The 19,390-nt window shown below is 36.7% G+C and overlaps 3 protein-coding genes across 3 annotated transcripts; all 3 read right to left on the bottom strand.

The window, feature by feature from the left end:
- Nucleotides 1-1,194: 1,194 nt before the first annotated feature.
- On the bottom strand, nucleotides 1,195-6,084 carry LOC109854231. The gene is made up of 3 exons (XM_020427113.1): nucleotides 6,020-6,084; nucleotides 2,540-4,199; nucleotides 1,195-2,404 (listed from the first exon to the last, which is right to left on the bottom strand). The coding sequence occupies exons 1-3, from the start codon at nucleotides 6,038-6,040 to the stop codon at nucleotides 1,812-1,814; spliced, it is 2,274 nt and encodes a 757-aa protein (XP_020282702.1). The 5' UTR covers nucleotides 6,041-6,084; the 3' UTR covers nucleotides 1,195-1,811.
- A 1,476-nt stretch (nucleotides 6,085-7,560) lies between these two features.
- LOC109854204 lies at nucleotides 7,561-10,949 on the bottom strand. Its single transcript, XM_020427077.1, has 7 exons — nucleotides 10,780-10,949; nucleotides 10,218-10,478; nucleotides 9,846-10,128; nucleotides 9,532-9,764; nucleotides 8,812-9,207; nucleotides 8,004-8,206; nucleotides 7,561-7,932 (listed from the first exon to the last, which is right to left on the bottom strand). Exons 1-7 carry the CDS (start codon nucleotides 10,780-10,782, stop codon nucleotides 7,848-7,850), a joined length of 1,464 nt encoding a protein of 487 aa, XP_020282666.1. The 5' UTR covers nucleotides 10,783-10,949; the 3' UTR covers nucleotides 7,561-7,847.
- A 4,896-nt stretch (nucleotides 10,950-15,845) lies between these two features.
- LOC109854200 lies at nucleotides 15,846-18,960 on the bottom strand. The gene is made up of 2 exons (XM_020427066.1): nucleotides 18,833-18,960; nucleotides 15,846-18,545 (listed from the first exon to the last, which is right to left on the bottom strand). Exons 1-2 carry the CDS (start codon nucleotides 18,842-18,844, stop codon nucleotides 17,073-17,075), a joined length of 1,485 nt encoding a protein of 494 aa, XP_020282655.1. The 5' UTR covers nucleotides 18,845-18,960; the 3' UTR covers nucleotides 15,846-17,072.
- Between the last annotated feature and the right edge of the window lie 430 nt (nucleotides 18,961-19,390).

Below are 19,390 nucleotides of genomic sequence, written 5' to 3'. Positions count from 1 at the left end.
ATATTGTCCCATTTCCGGTCCATGTGAGATTCTCTCGTTTTACATTACAATCGCATTGATGATCTTTATTTCCGGTGCTTCGCAGTCTCCGGTTGCTGTCTCCGCGTTATCGCGTATACCTCACCCGAAGACTTGACAGTACTTTATCCGCTGGTAGTTTTATGCGCTCTAGAACACACGCATTACGCCCAGCGCTCCTACTCCTCCTTGACGTGACTCGCGCCGCATGCAGCCGTGAAAACGTAAGGTGCACGTACGTGCGCAGCGAGCACGAGCCCGATCTTTTCCCTGCGTGCAGCTCCGTTATAGCCAAGCGTTCAGGATTAATGTCTTGCATCTAATTGCCGTGGATACATAGATATCATCGTTGTGAAAACGTGGAATTAACAATAACTACGGTGGGTTGAACATTTTTTTCGCGCGTCTGCCAAGATAATTAATGTTAATTGCCCCCCCGGTTCAACGGCACTGATCGTATCAATATATATCTCGAGATACGAGAACGCGATATCTTTCTTTATTAATTCGAATATTATACTTGTATTGCACATTGGCATTTCTAAACGAACGTTTATCGAATTAAACGCGTAATTACGCACAAGAGCATTGCTTATGCGTGCAGTGTTCGTAGATCGATTATCATTTCTATTAAAACTTTTACTCATACATACATGGTATATATCTTTATTTTTTATCGTATATCGCGTATCTTATACGTGTATATCGTACGATTATTGGGAAAAGTTGAAAAGTGCGTTTTGTAGATGATATTATTTTTCAACCAAGATGTGATGAATTGACCAACTTTTTTTCAGTAATTAAGTGATAATACGCAGGTGTATATGCTTCTTAGCTTGCAACTAAATTTATTTCACAGAATATAATATATTATCATACATGTCAAAGAACAAAATTTATATCGATAGAGTATTGTTAAGAATCTTACGAACTAGTGTATTGTAATAAATATTGTTTTTAAAAGACAAAAGAATACAGGGAAAAAATGCACGTGTTTTAAAAGTAGCGGATTTATATAGAAATTTCAGGTACAAATAATTGAACAAGTAATTTTTATAAAAACGTGGTCCTTATTAACTTATTTTATTGATTTACGACAATGCATTATACATGATTATCTTAAAATCTCATATATATGTATATATAATATATATATATATATATATAAACCTTAACTATTATTATTAATAAGGTACCTTTCTGAAGTATGAAATTTGGCTGATTTTTCGTAATTATGCGTTCGCGCAAAGCAACAAGTGCGCTTTGGTTACTACTGTTTTCCCGAGAACACAGCAAAACTGATCAATATAACAGAACTCTGCGAGATCTCAGTAAATCAGTAGCGCAGGTACACATTAAATTACGTTACATTGCACAATCCCATATTAAAAATACCACATTTAAATACTATCACTATCGTCCGATTATCGATTGTTATCTTTCTTCGCAAATTATTTCATGGCACGAAACGTCTCATTCGTGAGAGATCAAAGTAATAATGTGCCAAATAATATATTAAAATTATTACACAGTTTAAAATATAAAAATTATACATAATGTAAAATTATTCTTCTATTGTCCTAGGCTTGATATATCCTTGCCGGTCGAGCCAATGTCGTGTCGTTCGATCAGTCGTTTCACCTTAACTTCCGTATTTTATCAGTCTATCAGTCAATTACACACGCAAAACAAAAACGATATTTAATTTCTATATATCATAAAAAAACAAAAGAAAACAATAAGACACGGAAGTTAAGTATATCTTTGTGATATTTTTATCGTTAATATAGAACTTAATTTTTAATCCTGTAATTCGGGAATCGAGGATCCTCAAGAATTTGCACGCTCTTGACTTTCGGCCGAGTTGACGTGCGCTCGCCGTATTTTCCGCTCAAGCGATTTTTTTCCGCTTCCAAATTGCTCGTTTCATAACTTGTTTTGCCCAAGTACGCTTCTGTAGGATTGCCGAGTAGATCTTGACCATCGCTATTTTGTGCCAGTCGCGCTAGTTCCCGCAGACTCGTCGAGAACGAATGCTGATCCTTGGGAATATCATCATTACCGAGATCATAGGTGGACGGTCGCGCCAATTCCTCAATGCTTCTGGCATATTGAACGAGATACTGCTGCAAGAGAGCTTTCAGATTCACGTTTGGAGCGGCTTTAGGTTGAATAGGCGGCACACCGTCCACTCTCAGAATAATTACGGGTATCAGAGAGCTTCCCGCTTGCACGAAAGTTGGTCGCACATTCAGGATGGATGCAGGATTTTTTATATATTGCGAAATCGACGGATTATAATTCAATAAATCGGCGTATTGCAAATTCGTGTAGTTTTCCAGATTCTTGTTGTCCACGTTGGTCTTTTTGGCCGAATATTTGTTACCTGAAAATACAAAAACATCTCGAGATAACTCGTCTTCTCGATTTATGTACATCTATATCACATTTGACTAAAATAGCGCGTATAATTTGAAAAATTAATTAACAAAATCATGTACAAAATAAAAAACCAGCTTACCTGATGCAAAGAAAGGATTGGATGGCGTGGTGTCCCTCAAAGTACTCTCTGTTGTATAAGGTAAATACTCCGGATTTGGACTGTTCACCATATATTTTGAAACTGGTCGTCGCGATACTGTCTCGTATAGAATTTTTTGACTCTTTTCGTTCGGTTTAAAAGAATTTCTCGTCGAGGAAGGAGTTGTTGAAGAAGCCGAATACAAGGACGAAATTCCACTGCCGGATTTGACTTGCTGCGGAATAATCTGCTTCTGATTCAAAAGATTTTGATATCTCAGTCGATACACTTGCTGCTGCGGCAGACTCGAGAGAGTCTCAGCCGAGATAAACGAGTTTGGTTGGGAGGGTGCGCTGGGTTCCGGCGACATAGGAAACTGAACCGGTCCTTGCTGAGATTGCGCATTGTTTTCTGTGGATGTGGATTCGTAGATTTGAGTTTCCTGAGATTTAGCGGCCTGTGGATACGAATATGTCTCGTACGTCATGGGCGGCACGTCAGACACCTTGCCGTTTGGATATTTCCAGAATATTTTGTTTTCATATCGGACGCCGTTCTCCACCGTGTATCTCGGCAAATTAGCAAACTGTTCGCCATGTTCCGCGTAACTAGACGCATCGTCCGTTCCTGAAGTCGATGACGCTGCTACGTTGGAACCCGATCGAACGTAATCGTGATGGTTTATTCCTCTCGATGGGATGCCAATACTTTCTAGAAAAGCGGCGGTTTCAAGAGAATTCGGTGTAGAAGAAGACTTCACCGCGTTTTGCGTTGCTCTGGAGTAGTCTTGCACATTTATTGCGTGTTGACTGCTCTGTCCTAAATATCTCTGAGAATGCTCTTCTCCAGTGTAGGACAGTGGGTTTGATGTAACATAAGTATATCGATTAGAACCGGAGGTTGTGTAACTTTGTGGGCTCGGAGTGACGTGAGCTGTTGAGTCTGTGTGACCGAACGTTAAAGACTGAGGTGTGGTGGACGCGTACACGTTCTCTCGGTCTTCATTCGAATAGGCGTCAACGGAAGGTCCTACGATTGGAACAAATCCTTGGTAAGTCTCAGAATCAGATGTCTTCGTTAACTTCGTTCGCAAACCGAATACCGGGGATTTAGGCTGATTCGCGGGACGATAAAATTGGTAGCTCGCAGGAAAGTTCAATCCAGCTGAGCTGTCAAGTCTATATCCCTGCTGTCTCACATTCGCAAATGAACTGGAGACAGGTTTCTGACGATTGCTCGATGATACTTTTTCGATGATAGTTCTCGGAAGGAACGGACTGATGGATTCCTCTATGCTCACGGTTGTTCCGGTTTTCCCGGCTGGGAAGTAGTAATTATATTTTCGCGGCGAATGCAAAGAGTTTCGATCGAACCCATAGCCGAGTCCATTGTTCACCGTGCGTTTCGACTTCTCATCGCCTGTTGTATTGTCATCGTTCGTGTCGTTATCAAAATCAAGAAGTATTATCGGTGGTAAGATCGGCAGCATTTCCTCGATGCCGTCTTGCGCTTCTCTCTCGCTCTTGACGTCCGCTTTTGGCATATCATCAACATTGTCCGCAACATTACGCCCAACGGTACTGGAGTCGTTCACCTTGATCTCTCTGCTTCCGGTGGTTTCCGCGTTGCAGAGTCCGAGCACCAGTAAGAACGCGGCAATCTGAAAGTCAGGGGCAAGTATATAAGAAATCGCTCCGCGCAACGACGTGTGTAACAACAATGTGGTGGTCATCGATGTCGATGCGCCGGTAATGGCGATCTTACTTTCACTTCCCTACCACGTTCGCGCGGCGAGTGTGATGCGGTCGTTTTGCGTATGTAAAGAAACTCCAAGTGAATTTTCTCATAATGAAGACGAGTCTCGAAAGATGCATCGGTCTAAGAATAATGTTCATGTTGCTTCTCGAATGTCATTCGAGTGATAATTTGATTAAAATACATAGTTGAAAATAAAAAAAAAATATATAATTACAATCGAAATCGCAGCTAGAAAGACGGGAAACGTGTTTTCTTAGGGTCAGAGTCAAGTGTGTCGGTCAACAACGCTGAAACAGGTTTCATTTGCCGCGCACTTGCGATTTTCACCGCTTTCTTTGAACGTCCATATCGCGGTCCGTGCAGACGACGATACGTATAAAACATTGCTTTCCGCTCGAACGACAAAAGTATAAATAAGCGTATAAACGTGATCGATAAACGTTTTTAAGTAAAACCTGATTATTAAAATGTCAATCAGATCGACTATTTGAACATGTCAGTGAAAAAACTTGACGATACACTAGAGAGATTTCTAGAAATAACTCGGTGTGGTGCAATCGCTAAGATGCACCAAATTTCACGTCGTTAATTTCGATCTCGCGACATTCGTTACGTCGACGCGTTACCTAATAACGAAAAGCAAAGACGGAGCTTCGCAATAACCAATCGGAAGAGATGAGGTGCGTGGCTCATCCGCGAGCACTTTCACTGACTTATTCAAGAGCATCTGCCGTGGTTACTTTATGGTCACCTTTTCGTTCGAAACCATAGTAGGAGAAAAAATCCGAAACACTTTCACCGCAATTATGTCCAGGATTGAGTCCAGGAAACGATCGTCAGCAATTGAGAGAAAAAAAAAAAAAAAGAATTTGTTGGGTGACGAAAAATGACAGCGTACACGAATACACCTGACGCGTACGAGCGTTTTCGATAAAATATTTCCCGTGGATTTTCGGCATTAAAGCTTCAATCGGTAGGATTAAATTTATGTAGAACACCTGCAGCCGAGGGTCTGCGCGATCAATTCTGCCAATAACGTGTTATATCCACACCGGCATTAATGCGCCATCGTTAGCTTTTCAGTTATATTGTAAACGTGTGTTAGTAACATTCATTGCAGCGAATAGTGCACAGTGTTTTGTTTATAACAATACGACGAATTTTACAAATTTATAAAATATTAAAATAAAGTGTGTTTACATTTTTTAAATACGTATAAAAATATCTCACGATAATAAAAGCTACGTATCCATCTATCATACGTACTTTTTTCTCTCTCTATGCGATAAAATATCAATAAACTTTATTTATTTTAAATAATAATAAAGTAGATATTACTTTTTTTAAACTGAAAGATTATCAAGACATCAGAGATAACAAATTTTAATCAAGATATCATAATTTAATCAATAATAATACATCTTACAGCTTTATTATAGTTATAAAAATAATTATAGGTAATTTATTAATGAGTATATTATTTTTAAAAAGGTAAATAACATTAAAATTCTTTTGACAATTTTTAACACAGAAGAAATTACATATCACAATATGAAATAAATTTTTAATTATATTTAATTATATTATATTTGATTAATTATATTTTTGATTTATATATTTGAAGAAAAAACGCATAGAGGCAATGTAAAAAAAGAACATTCTTGATAAGCACACCAAGCACCCCAGAGACACCACAGAAATAATTTTAATTTAAATACTTACATGGATTTTATTAAGACTCATGACGGCCGACCTTAAACCTGCTGGCTTGGTAGACTTGTCGTGTGTGTTTGATACTGATGAAGCTGAAGCCAGAACATCCCACCTTATATGCCCTCGCTCCTGGTGTGAGAAGGACACAATCATTATAGTTTCACCACAGCGAGACGGACGCTATTCGCGTTCGATACGGGAAGACACCTGCCAGTAGCGTAGCGACGTCTGACAGATCGACGCATTGATCGCGCGAGCTTTCTTGTATTACGCAAATGAGCATACATGTATATCACGCCATAATTCACGCAAACGGAAACTTTCGGATCTACATACATGTCACAGGCGGATTATTCATTGACTCTCATTACCAAACCGCCAATTTAGAAACGTAATTTTACGTAAAATAGAATTCTCTTTCCCTCGCTTTTTTCTCTCAGTAATTGCTACAGAATTACGCGCGTTACTCTTCACAAAAAGAAAATTATCATAAATTTAAAATCGTACACGAAATATCAATTCAATGTGTATTTCATTTTAGTTGAATGTATCACAGAACGTCTGTATATGGAAAAAGAATCAAGCAAATTATACATTTGTATAAAAAAGAAAGCATTTCGCATAATAATGCGGTTAATGACAAAGCTGCAAAGAGGAGGCAATCAGAATTTCAAATGGTTAATTTCGTGTGCCTACACCGTTGGGCTCATCTTCGTGGCATCAGCTTTCTCGAACTCTTCGATGATATACCAGCATTCACTTTAAATACTTATGCTCGTTGATATCACACATACTTTGCACATGATTTCCTGATAGACGTGTTAACACATCTGTCTTTCAATAGAAATCAATATAAATTGTCAGCGCTAATTGAAGATTTGACACGAGGTGCCAAATGTGTTTAATGTCAAAAATTGATGTTGATAAATTCAAAGATTAAAAAAATGTATAAGAGAAGTTATGAAAAATATATAAATACTTAAAACTATTCTTACGCGATTTTTTTGCATTTTTATGTTGTAAAATATAAGTAATGAAAAAAACTATGTATGTATATATAATAGAACAAAAAATATATTGGTTCTTATTTTATTTCTTTCCCGTCGAAATTCGGGAATTTCACGGTAAAGCAAACGTTTTTACCGTTGCCGGTTGAGAACCGGATAATTCCCTGCACAAGTGTTCGACTGCTTTGTCATGCAGCTTTCTTTTTATTGATATTATATATTTATATAAATTATACTACTACGAATAACTAGATATTCATACCTCTGTGTGTTCCGACTAAAAAGAGTATTATTTTTTTTAATTGTTATTTTTATGTATAATTTATTATTTATCTTGCCAACAAACTCAATGTTATTTTTGACTCATAGATTTTTTTTATTAAGATCACGCTCGCTGGAAAAAGTTAAATAAAAAAAAAATATAAATATTAAAAATAATAAATTATAAAAAGAGTTAGTTAAGTATTTTAAAATAAAATGAAACAATAATATAAACACACACACACACAAATGTGTCAGAGAGACAGGAAAAGTTTCTTGGAATAAATAAAAACAATTTGTATTTTATTTTACATTTTATTGAAAACTCATAAACAATGTTTTACGCCGTTTTCAAATCATATCTCTACAAATATAAACGAAATGTATAAAAAGTTCGCATAATGTTCGATGAATAGACTAGATGCGATGATGCTGTCGATCTGTATTGGGACAGCAAATGTACAATGTCGCGTTCACGTGTGTCTCGGTTGTTGTAATCGCTAGTAATTAAGTTTTCACGCTTTACTGACATTTGTTAATTATTGTCATGACACTCACGGCGATTCTTCTCACTCGGACTTAAACTTCTTAAGTACGAAATTTACTTTTGACGGGAGAAAACCTCCTTCCAGTTTTATTGGCCTTTCTCTGTATCTGTAACGACAGTCATAACAAGTAATTATAGCGCATAATAAGATACTTCATCATTACTCTCACTACCATACCTTGCGCTATCCTGCGCAACGATGACATTGCTTGGAATGTACGAATCAAGTAACGATCTTGGTCCCTGGGTCAAGGAATAATCTTGCACTGGCAACTGTTGTTCTTCTTCAGAGTAAACAGGCTCTAGTTGTGTAACATCGGATTTGAAATTTTGCGGCGGCAACTGTGGCGGCACAAAGTGACTTTTAGGCTCCTCAGGCGCCTATTCAAAACAATAGAAAACGTCAGAATTTCTGTATTATTTTAAAAATAAAATAAACTTAAATAAAAATAGTATAAAAAATGTTTTTTACATTTTAATATGATAGATTTTAGTAGACGAGATGTAGAAAACAAGTGATGCAAATAAAGTATGTGAATATATTTTATTAAAAAATGTAAAGAGAATATATTTAAATGTTTTTTTATATTTTAAGAGAATGTAATGTGTATGATTATTAACAAAAGTTCTAAAAATTACTAAAAGTAGGTGTTTTAGACAAAAAGCAAGATATTGATTTGTTAAAATTAAATTAGTTTCCAGTAAGCACATAGAGCGGAATACGGTCACGCAGCAAAGAAGAGAGCTAATTAAACTATGCTAATTAGTTAGCAATGTCGCTCCGTTAACGATGTTACTCGTAATTTAAATCTCCAATTATAATCATGACACTTAAAAGCGTCGGTTATGCAAACTTGTCATTTCCATTACAAAACTTGACGTTTTTGATAAATGTAACACAGTCACGCGAGCCATAAATCGCATCTCAAAATGTCAATTATGGCAAACGTACTTTAATCACACAAGTACCATTTATCGTTGCATACCTTGACATAATTCTGTTGAATATCCTGGCTAACTTGCTCCTGCGGGACTTCCTTCGGCGCTTCACTCGCAACCGTCGGTGTCACGTACAATTGTTGCTCGGTTTGATATTGATTTACCTGTCCGCGAATCGAATTATCTTGAATGTACGCTGGTAGGCGAGTATAAAAATCGCTGTAAGCGGTGGTGGGATCGGTGTAAATTATGCCAGGCTGAGTGTAAACTAACTGCTGCACATATTGCGAAGCTTGCGGTTGGATGTAAGTTTGCTTGTGCAGCAGCGTCTTTCCTTGAGCAATCGGTTGTTGAGGTTGAACATACACCGGTGTCGTTAGTATAGAAGGAGAATTGAGCGTCTTTGATGTTACTGGAAGTGTGTACGCCGCTCCTTTAGTCACCTAAAAAACAATTATATATAAGATATAAGTAATCTCTTTCATTTACAATCAATATTGTAAATTTTTCAATAATCTAAAATCTATTTAGAAAAATAATATATAATATTGTAAATTTTTTAATAATCTAAAATCTATTTAGAAAAATAATATTGTTTTATACAATGTCAAGAATCTTTTAATTTTCTTAATAACAATATCGTATTATTCTGTTTACTTTAATTATTATTAGATAAAAACACATAAATATGTAATTGTAAAGTTTTGAAGTATAGAGCAATTTAAAGTTTTAATTTTTTGCGTGATAAGAATTTTAATTAAACGTACCTTGGTCGTGTATGTTGCTGGCGTAACTGTGGGATACGGTATTTTTACAGATGAAATTAATTGCTTCTGATTGTACGCAGGAGTATACACGGGTATGGAAATTTGTTGCACCGTATTGCCGGCTAATGGCTGCTGCGCTAGTCCGATACCTCTTAGAGACAGTAAAGAATTAATATCCACTTGAGGATAGTAAGAAAACAACTGAGTAGTCGGAATATTAAAGTAAACAGGTTCTGAAAATAAGAAAGTGTATTAAAATTTCATGGCGTTCACTTTCAGTGATTAATTAGTAAACCAAATTTCGGATTCCTCACCTCGATTTAAAGTTTTTGTGTATTTTTCCGTGACTGCTTTCTGTTGAACACTTTGAATGTGATTGCCGACGGTTACTTCCGGTTGATAATTCAATTTCTGGGATTCAAAGCTAATGGGAGCAACACTTTTCGTTGGTATTTCTGATTGCTGTTGATATCCGTCATATTGTTGCAACGGCGCAACATTTGTGTGTACATCAGGTGTAATCTGACCGAATTGCTTATACTGCATTTCATATATAGCGTATTGGTTAGGTTGAATATAACTTTCAGGTGATACTTGCTAACAATATGTAAGAAAAAATATAACAAATGAAGATTTTAATAAGAAAACAAATAATAATTTAATACATGTTAAAGTTTTAATCTTACGCTATATTTTACATCCTGAAGTTGTTGAGAAGGGATGTATGATTCGGAATGACCGCCCAAGGTATTATATTGGGTCGATATTTGATATTGTTGCTGCTGATTAATGTTGGGTTTAACGGCGTACTTCGTTTCATCAGTCTGGATGTTCTCGATTTTAACTTTTTTCTCCGATCTTAGATTATCTTTTTCGATATCTTCCAAATTGATTTTCTTCTCGGCACATACAGCCACTACCAGCAGACCCAATATTAAATAGACCTTCTGTAACCGAAAGAGAAAGTTAAAATTGCAATTAGTTCATTATTGCATCTTCTTTCTCTTTTTGCTTTCGACTAATTATATGTAAACTTGTTCATATGTTTTAATTCATTTGGTAAAAACAAAGTAAATTTAAAATATATTTGTGTGATAGAAATATATATTATGTTACATAACGCGAGAGATATAAAAATCAGGTGTTATAAAGACAAATTTGTTTTTGTATATATGTTTAATGAAATGCGATCGATTTATTCATATGTAAAATGATCCTCGATCGATATTGGCCAATTATATTTTTCACCATTATTGTTTCCGGCAAAAATATATTTACACCGGGCACACTTTCACTGCACGCGAAGTTCTGGGTCAGACATCCGCAATGGACCACTCTTATATAGATTGTACCTTCCCCGGACGGGGCGGGCCACTTCCCCCGAACAAGTATATCACACCACACGCACGCAGCTTCACATCTTTCTCTTTTTATTACTCCTAAATGAATTTTTACGCACATTATGTATCCGACAGAGATTGCGCATAAATACGCGTGCAAATAGGTATTTAAACTCTAGTCTTTTCATAATTTATATGAATGGAAATACAAAAGAAGAGAATACTTCTTTTATAAATAGAAATATTTTCAATAGAAGAGTTTTTACATCTCTCGGAAATATATTTCTCGAGAGAAAGTTTTTTTTGCACAAAACTGTATTAAATTGTATATTATGTGCACAATATAATTCTGTTATGAAATATCTTTTTTTTTTTTTTCTATCGAGGCGAAATTATGAATTCGTTCGGTATTGATTATATAATCTGCGGTGTCTCGGTAAAAAAAAGTATTATATTAAAATAAAATAGAAAAACCTCTGAGGAGAGAAGACATACTTACCATGGTTTTTTGTAAATATATCAATAAACACCGGTATACGATATAAAAGACTTAGTTGTACTATAAAATCGAGGCGGACGTACATTATCTTATATAGCTTTTACCCCTACTTCATTGCATTCCCTGCTGAGCTACACTTCACTTCTCGATTAAAGCGTGTGAGATGATCCGTGTAGACTGTGGGTCACGTTCGTAAATAAATATTATCAGCGACACGAGTAAAAGTAAGAATATTATTCGATAAATTACTTCCTCGTCATCTCAGATAGGCGTGTATACGCAACTGGATCGCATTTCGGAGAAAGAAAAAGTTTCACCAGAGTGTCTATATCTGTAACACAATGTAATAATATCTATAACACAATGAAGCAATTTAAAAAATAATTTTGATTCAAATTGAGATAATTAATGTAACGCGTATATATAATTATTTTTTAAAATGACAATGTACGTGTCATTAAATTACTTTTTTGTAATGCACAAAAGAATTATTATTAATGTATTAAAACGTCAAAAATTGTGGAGATAGATAAATCTGGATAATAGAGATGAGAGGAAACGTTGCTTTACACTCGGGACGTTTCATTTTGCATCCATCAAACAGAGAGCGTAGAACTAATCTTTCCGTAGAACATGGTATCCCCCCGTCGTTAGAGCGAAATTGACGAGAGGGAAAAATCGATTATTAAATCGCGCTCTCCTGGGAATGTGATGCATCGTCGAAAAGATCAATTCAGAAACGAGGTACACGTACTTAATCATTATCGTGCTTCCATATACGTTATTCGTGCAATCACGCGGCAGGTGGCGATCCGCTCCGATTGCATTTGTACGTGACGCGGAGTTAAAATGCATTAAAGTGCCCGGCGTAGTAGCACTATCGGCGCTCGTAATCTCCGCGTAAATCGTTCCTAGGTTTTTTCCGTCGCTATAAAATCGCGCGATAATTATCGCGCGCCTGATTATTCAGTTCATTAAATTGCTAATTGGCCGAGTCGGTACAATTTTCAGCTTTGTGTTTGTTACAAGTACAATTGCAATAAAATGTAAAAAAACAAGTCGAAGAGAGAATACGAAGTTGCTGAATTATATCTATATGTACATATTATAAAATTTGTGTTTTAGTTTCACACAATGAAATGACTAAGTGTATATGTTCATTTAAAACAAAACTCCGATATTATCTAACGTTTATTAAATCAGATTGTGCATGATAATGAGAAACAAATGTCGACATCGGACGTCTTTTCCGAACAATGGAGAGAATGATCGACATGGTCTCGCAGGAAATAGCGACTTCCGATTATTGAACGATATAATAGCATACGCACTTGTGGAAATGCAGATTATTCTCACCGCTGCGTGTCTAATAGTCGCACGCGGGATTGAGCTGCGAGATCTGGACACGCAATCTCATTATCTGATTCAGTATAGCGGTAATGTACATATATATCTTCTCGGTATTCATTTCAAGCTAATATATCCGATAAGTCTTCGAAAATCAATATTGCTTGTATTTGTGTTAACTGATATATATATATATATATATATTTGTAATCAATTTAATAAGCTTATAGAAAAATAATACGTTTGCACATTGCTTTTCTTGTTGTTTGTCAAATTAACATTATCTAACACGAATCATTTTTGTGTCTGGCAATGTAATTGGTGAAAGCGATCGCGACCACAATTCAATTGGTTTATGTTACAAGACGGTGTAAATGATCGCATTGTTCATCTGATCGAAGGTGAGCGGTTAACCGACAAGTTATCCAAGACAAATTATCGCAATGATCGTCTGGTAAAGTGTTCCTGAAAAATCATAAATGGAAAGCCTTCATATCTTCATTCCGTCACAGACAATGGATAAAAGAGCTGGGTTGGTGGAACGACAAGCAAAGAGGGAGGAAAGCAGCTTTTCTTACACAGACATTCCTGGCAAAAATGGGTGAGCGATGCAGTCGGGAATCGCGGAAGGGAAAGGATGGAAAGGAGATCTCGTAATGACTCGCTCGATCTCTTTGTTGAACCTCTCCTTTCCTCTTTCTCTCTCTCTCTCTCTCTCTCGCGTGGACGAGAGCTCAAAGCGTTCCACTATCGAGTCTTGCAAAGGCGGACCCTTTCCTCGGACATTCCCAGGAATATTCCACCTGCCAAAGCGGAAGAGCAGGAGGAAGAGGAAGAGGAGAAAGAGAGGATGACCAGATCGGACTTTCTACGTCAACTATAGGTGTGGATGGTCAACGGCTTTATATACTGATCGCGTGTCGCTCCGTTAAACGATCGCCGGCGATGCTGCACTAATTAATGGCAATTAAGTTTAAAACTTTCTCGGTGCATGTCCCTTTAGCAAAAAAAAAAAAAAGCAATGAAAAAAAGCAAAGAACCTTGAAAGCAAATTAGATCGACGTGAGCGTTCGAGCGATCAGGAAGCGACAAAAAATGTAAATAAAATGTAGATATTCGACCTTTCGAGCTAATCGCTTTCTCAAGTTTGATCGTCTGATTTACTTAAACAAATTTGCCTCTCGCCGCAGATTACCAAATTTTTTTTATGCTTACCAAGTCAGTGGATCGCTTTCGAAACACGTCCGATCTGTTATACGATCGTAATTCCTCGTCGTCATTTGCATACGTTTCTCTTGAAAAAATTCGACTAAGCTTCGCAGAAAATGACACAAGTGAAAAAAAACGCGACATTTCTTGTTTAGTATCTTGTTTTTGATTTACAGATACCCTGCATTTAATTATCGCGTTACATCCAAAACTATCTTGAGTTGCCTAAAATTTGTAGAGTAGAAAGTGAAAAGACTTTCTTTCTTTTTTGATGTAGAACAAATCCGATTATCAATAATAAATATACCTAATGCTTTATTTATTATTTTTAATTATCATATTTAAAGTTGTTTGTAAACAACATGACATTAGTTTGCAACAATAAAAACAATATGATTTAAAAATAATATTAGAACAAAAATAATTATTTTACCACAAAAAAAATAGAGCACACTTTGATGCATTTACAGAAAGCTAACATTTCACCAGAAATAGAGCACATTTTGTTAGATTTGAAGAAACAGAGAAAGAAAATTAAACAGCAGAACATAATTGCAGGAGAACGTCAAAGAAAGAGCAGTTTTCTCACGTATTTTCTACATAAATTAATGTGAGTTCTACAATCTTTTTTTTTTTTTTTTTTGAGAACAACGTTGTCTTAGCGTTAGACGCACAAATAACTTTTGTTGATCGACACAACGAGTAACGGTTCAAAAAATAAAGAAAAAATAATACATCGGTTGGAATAACAAATATTGTAAAAACAAGCTTTCTAGTGCCGTGGCCGAAAACGGTACTCTTGTTACGCGCAGAATTTCTATTAACCAGAAGTTAATGCGCTTCTAATTTTCACCGGATATGTTACCGATCGAGAGACCACAGCGCGCTGCGAGAAAGTAACAGGTTTGGTCCATCCGATTTTATTTTAGATCATCAGCAGAGAATGCACAGAAATAAAGTAAAATAGCGCTGCTGACGCTGCTCTCACTTACTTTGCTACGACGTAAATACATGTGGATCAGCATTAGCAATGTTTGCACGTTCAAATTTACATAATGTCAAATATACTTGGACCGTCTATAAAATCAGAAATTATAGAATAAAATTATATATAAAAAAGTATTATATATAAAAACTTTTAAATTATAAATAAATCCATAGTTAAATAAAAAATAAGAATTTAAATTGAGTTTTTACAAAATTATCTTATATTCTTACACAAAATATTACACAAATATAAATAATTATTTATTAAATATTATTTATAAAATTCTAAAAAAAGCAGTTTGTGAATATTTCTTATTTTCTTCGCTATCTTCCAACGCACTTGATTAAAATAAACCGATAAACCGATTGTAGAACTTCCCTCTTCCACCACGGCCAACGCCTCGATCGAACAATCAACCGGACGTTGCCACGATCCCGGATTCCTTCCGGTATCATGAGTACAACTCTCTCGCATGATTTCACATTCACATTCAAACATCATAGGAGAAGCGACTAAATTTTTGAAAACTCACTTAAAGCTTGGCTAAGACGTCTTTAAGCGGGTGACACGTAGGAAGACCATAATAGGATTAATTAGCGAGTACAGGATTAATTAGCGAAGACGACAGATTCATCGTCGGCAGAGAAATGCGACGCGTCAGATGATCTTGTAAAGTTTTAAGATAAAATCACATTGTAGTCTGTCTCTAATTTACGTCGGTTTCTTGAAACATTCACTTTCCAAGAAAATATCTACAATTTCAACGCAGAGAAAATATTATATTTTTTCTATCCAGTTTGTTTTGAAGCATAAGCATATAATTTTTGATAATATATAAATATTTATTTATTTATGTGTTTATATGTGCGTGTTTATACAAGATTTTGTAAAAATTTCCACGCACGTTGTTAAATGTTTTGAAATAAAGTTCGCGCGCACAAATTAATTATTCAACGCATAAAACGGATTAACGATACGGCTAATTCCCGAAGCAGCTTTGTCTGTGCAAAGTTTCCGCATCTTAATCCGCTAGATTTTCATGTAAATTGCAATTTGCGATGACACGCGTGTAATTACGTCTAGAGAGAAACATGACAGAAAAAAAAAAACCAGGAACCCGTCGCTCATCGAACGAAAGTAAAGTACGAAGATAAACACAAAAGGGAAACCGGTTCGCGTGCATTTACACAGGAGAGAAAGGAGTGCAGAACGTCAAAAGGCAGTTATAAAGGATCATTTATTACTACTGACTACAAAACGACTATTTAAAATCAATGCGTACGTAATGTAGGTCGCGCAAAGACTCGCAAATATAGATCCGCATCATCAGGGTCGAAGCGGGTCAGATTCAATGCGCGACATAGCGGACTTTTTGACTCCGAAAACGAATTGCCGTGCATGTTAAAACACGGCCGGCTTTGTGAGAGAAAGAAACAAGCGCTTCGTGTTTTCTTGCGTCTCGTAAATTTCAAGATTAACATCTCCCGGCTCGCGTTTTCCCTCGGTCATAAAAGTGACATTTTGTTGCTCGCACGAAAGAAAGTATAATATCAAGTTAGACGCGGAGAAGCGATACAAGTGTTACCGTATCAAGTGCTTATCTACACCTGTGTGAGCACGCCTTTCATTTAGCTAGCCACGCGAAAGTAAAGTCATTCGGAACGTAGATGTCTGGGTGATGTCTGATTTGTCGACTCGCGACTATCAATATCAAACAAATAACCTTAAGCAGAAAATATATTTAGCGAGCTAGTGAAAGTGCGCGAAGCGTTAAGTTTTCTTTTATATTCTGCAAAGCGAAGAAAGGAAATGCAGTTTAGATTATCTTCTGAGTCTCTTATTAAGCTCAAGAGAGAGAAAACAACGCAATTTATTTTATATGTGCGCAAAACACAAAGCAATCTCTCGGATTAGTAAAAACTATAGTTACAAGAGATACACAGTATGTACTTTTATTTTGCAAGATTTTTTTTTAATAATCCTATCGAAGGAAGTGCAGTGACTTAGTTAAGCATTCTAGTAATGACAAAAACTGCGTCAATTCCGTAACAATAACTTTTTTAACAACAAATATGTTTTATATGTTTTATATAAATCTTACACGTAATAGCACCACTGTTTACTGTTCTGTATTCTGGCGTCACTTTCAAACCAAATATTATCCCTTATTGTTCTTAGCACCGAAATTACCAATGTTCGCGGTTTTATTTTGCTTCTGTTGTGTCTGATCTGATTCGTAATACTGATAACTGTACGATCGAGACGCTTGAGGCGCGACTGAGGTGACGCTCTTGGTCTGATAAGAGACGACCGGCTGACTTTGATAACTTCCGTAGTTTTTTTCTTGCTTGTTGTCGGTCTGAGCGTAAGTGTCACCGTAATTTTGCGACGCGTCGTAACTGTCGTATCCGTCTGTCTGATCGACAGGTCGGTGATTGCTTAATCGACCGCGTGATTTATTGTTGTAGTTATTGGACGTCACATACGCCTGCGATACTGGCTTTCGAATAAAATGATCATTCGAGTACTTTGCATTTTTATTCGAGATACTTTGGGACGACGAATCTTGAATGGTCGCTTGTTCTCCGTGAATCTTGCCGGTTCCGTCGGTGTTTATTACGTAGGTTACATCGGGTTTGGTTCTCACGCTCGAAACGGGCACGTACGACAACGGTGTGTTCGAGTTGTAGACATTCTGACTAGCGTACGAATCGTCGTTGGAATCGTTTGACGTGTCCTTATTGCTTTCGTAAAGCTGAGTTGCTTGCTGTTGCGCATTTTGAGCTAATAACGTAGCCAACGTTTGACTCGTCAGTTGTTCCACCTGCTGAGCTTTGACGTATGAAGTAGGAAGTGGATAGTCAGGACCTACCGGCTGTCCGCCCACGCTGATCACCCTGTACGTTGTCTTCGGTAAGGGAAGACCCGGCAGGTTCTTCAGTTGGACGTCCTGCACGAGTTGATTGTAAGAATTGGGTATTTTATACGTGCTTGATTGTCCGTCGAGATCTCTTGAGCTGGAGGATATGTAGTTTCTGCCGTCTACGAACTGACCGATCGACGCTGTCTGATTTGTCTCGTCCTCCTTCGTTTTCTTGCTCTTCTTCTCTTTGTCATCCTCGGACTCAACGGAAGAATCTTGCGACGTCTCGTAATCGACACTTGGTTGCAATGGCGGTGGCGGCGGCGGTGGAAACGGAGCGGGATTGAAGTATCGAGGATAATAATAAGGCTGATAATAATAGTTTGGATACACCGGCGCTGAATACGCAGGATTTATCGTATATGGCGTGGGATATGAACTGTAAGCTGTATATGGCGAGGTGTCGTAGGCGTACGGATCATTGTTGAAATATGAGGGAGAGGGTGAACCGATTTTTGGATAAGTATTGGGAGTATAGGGATTTCTTTGGTTGCTGTAGCCGGAACTGTAGGAATCCTTGGCGTCCACTTTCGGTGCGTAAAGCTCTGACGTTAATTGCGAAGTGAATTGTCCTTCAGTGCCTCGTTTTATTAGTTTAGGACTGTAAGGATAAACCGGATAAATCGGTAGAAATGGCTCGTCGTTAGGATCCTTGATTTTTTTTTGTGGCTGCGCAAAAATTGTCGACGACAGCAAGCAGAGTAATATCTGTAATTACATATTTGTGATGTATTCTTATGTTTATAATAAAATATATAAAATAATATATGTAAACGATAGAAATTGTTACGAATTATATAAAAACAATTCTCTGAATTTCTTAAACACAAAAACATTCTTTAAAAACTTTTTTTATAATTAAAAAAATAATAAGATAAGAATGAGACATCGAGTTTAATTAATTCCTAAAAAGCTGGTAAAATTAAAACAGTTTTTTTTTTTTTTTATACAATTAAAATATTTTTTTTTTAATTAATGAATATTATTTTACCGACCAGTTGCTTCATTTTCGTTTTTCGCCGCCGAACGACCACAAGAATATGCTTCTTTTCACTGTTTAATCGCTATGTCATCCGATAGTACGTCGTGCGCCAGTAATTTTGCAGACCAAGCTGACGCGACGGTTCCACCTTTAATGACACTTCGACCGACATTGAATTTCTCCTTTATACCCGATCGCCGGAAAAATCACGGAAACTAGTTTAACATTTCTCTGCTCTTATATGTAGGTCTGTAAAGTGATAGTGTACTCCCCGACGTAGAGCAGTGAAAATACATAGAATGCCGTTCGATTGCTACCAAACGAACGGGGAACGTGATCTTCGCTATCATGTAGTGATGGTAATTGTCAGACTGTCATATGTTGTGATCGTAGAAGCAAAATTACAAAAACGCCCTTTGCATAATCATTAAGGAGATCGTTATTAAATGGTTGCGTCGACACGTCGAAGAAAATGATTGCAAATATATATTTGACAACGCGTAATTTTCGCGAAAGTCCGGCTTGGTAATTTTAAAAGTAACTGATTGGAGAACAAGGCGGTGGTCGTTTA

This window comes from Pseudomyrmex gracilis, unplaced genomic scaffold, assembly GCF_002006095.1.
Source record: "Pseudomyrmex gracilis isolate BER0280 unplaced genomic scaffold, ASM200609v1 scaffold_61, whole genome shotgun sequence".
Classification (NCBI taxonomy): domain Eukaryota; kingdom Metazoa; phylum Arthropoda; class Insecta; order Hymenoptera; family Formicidae; genus Pseudomyrmex; species Pseudomyrmex gracilis.
Note: the sequence above shows the minus strand (reverse complement) of the source record. Positions and strands in the feature narration are given on the sequence as shown.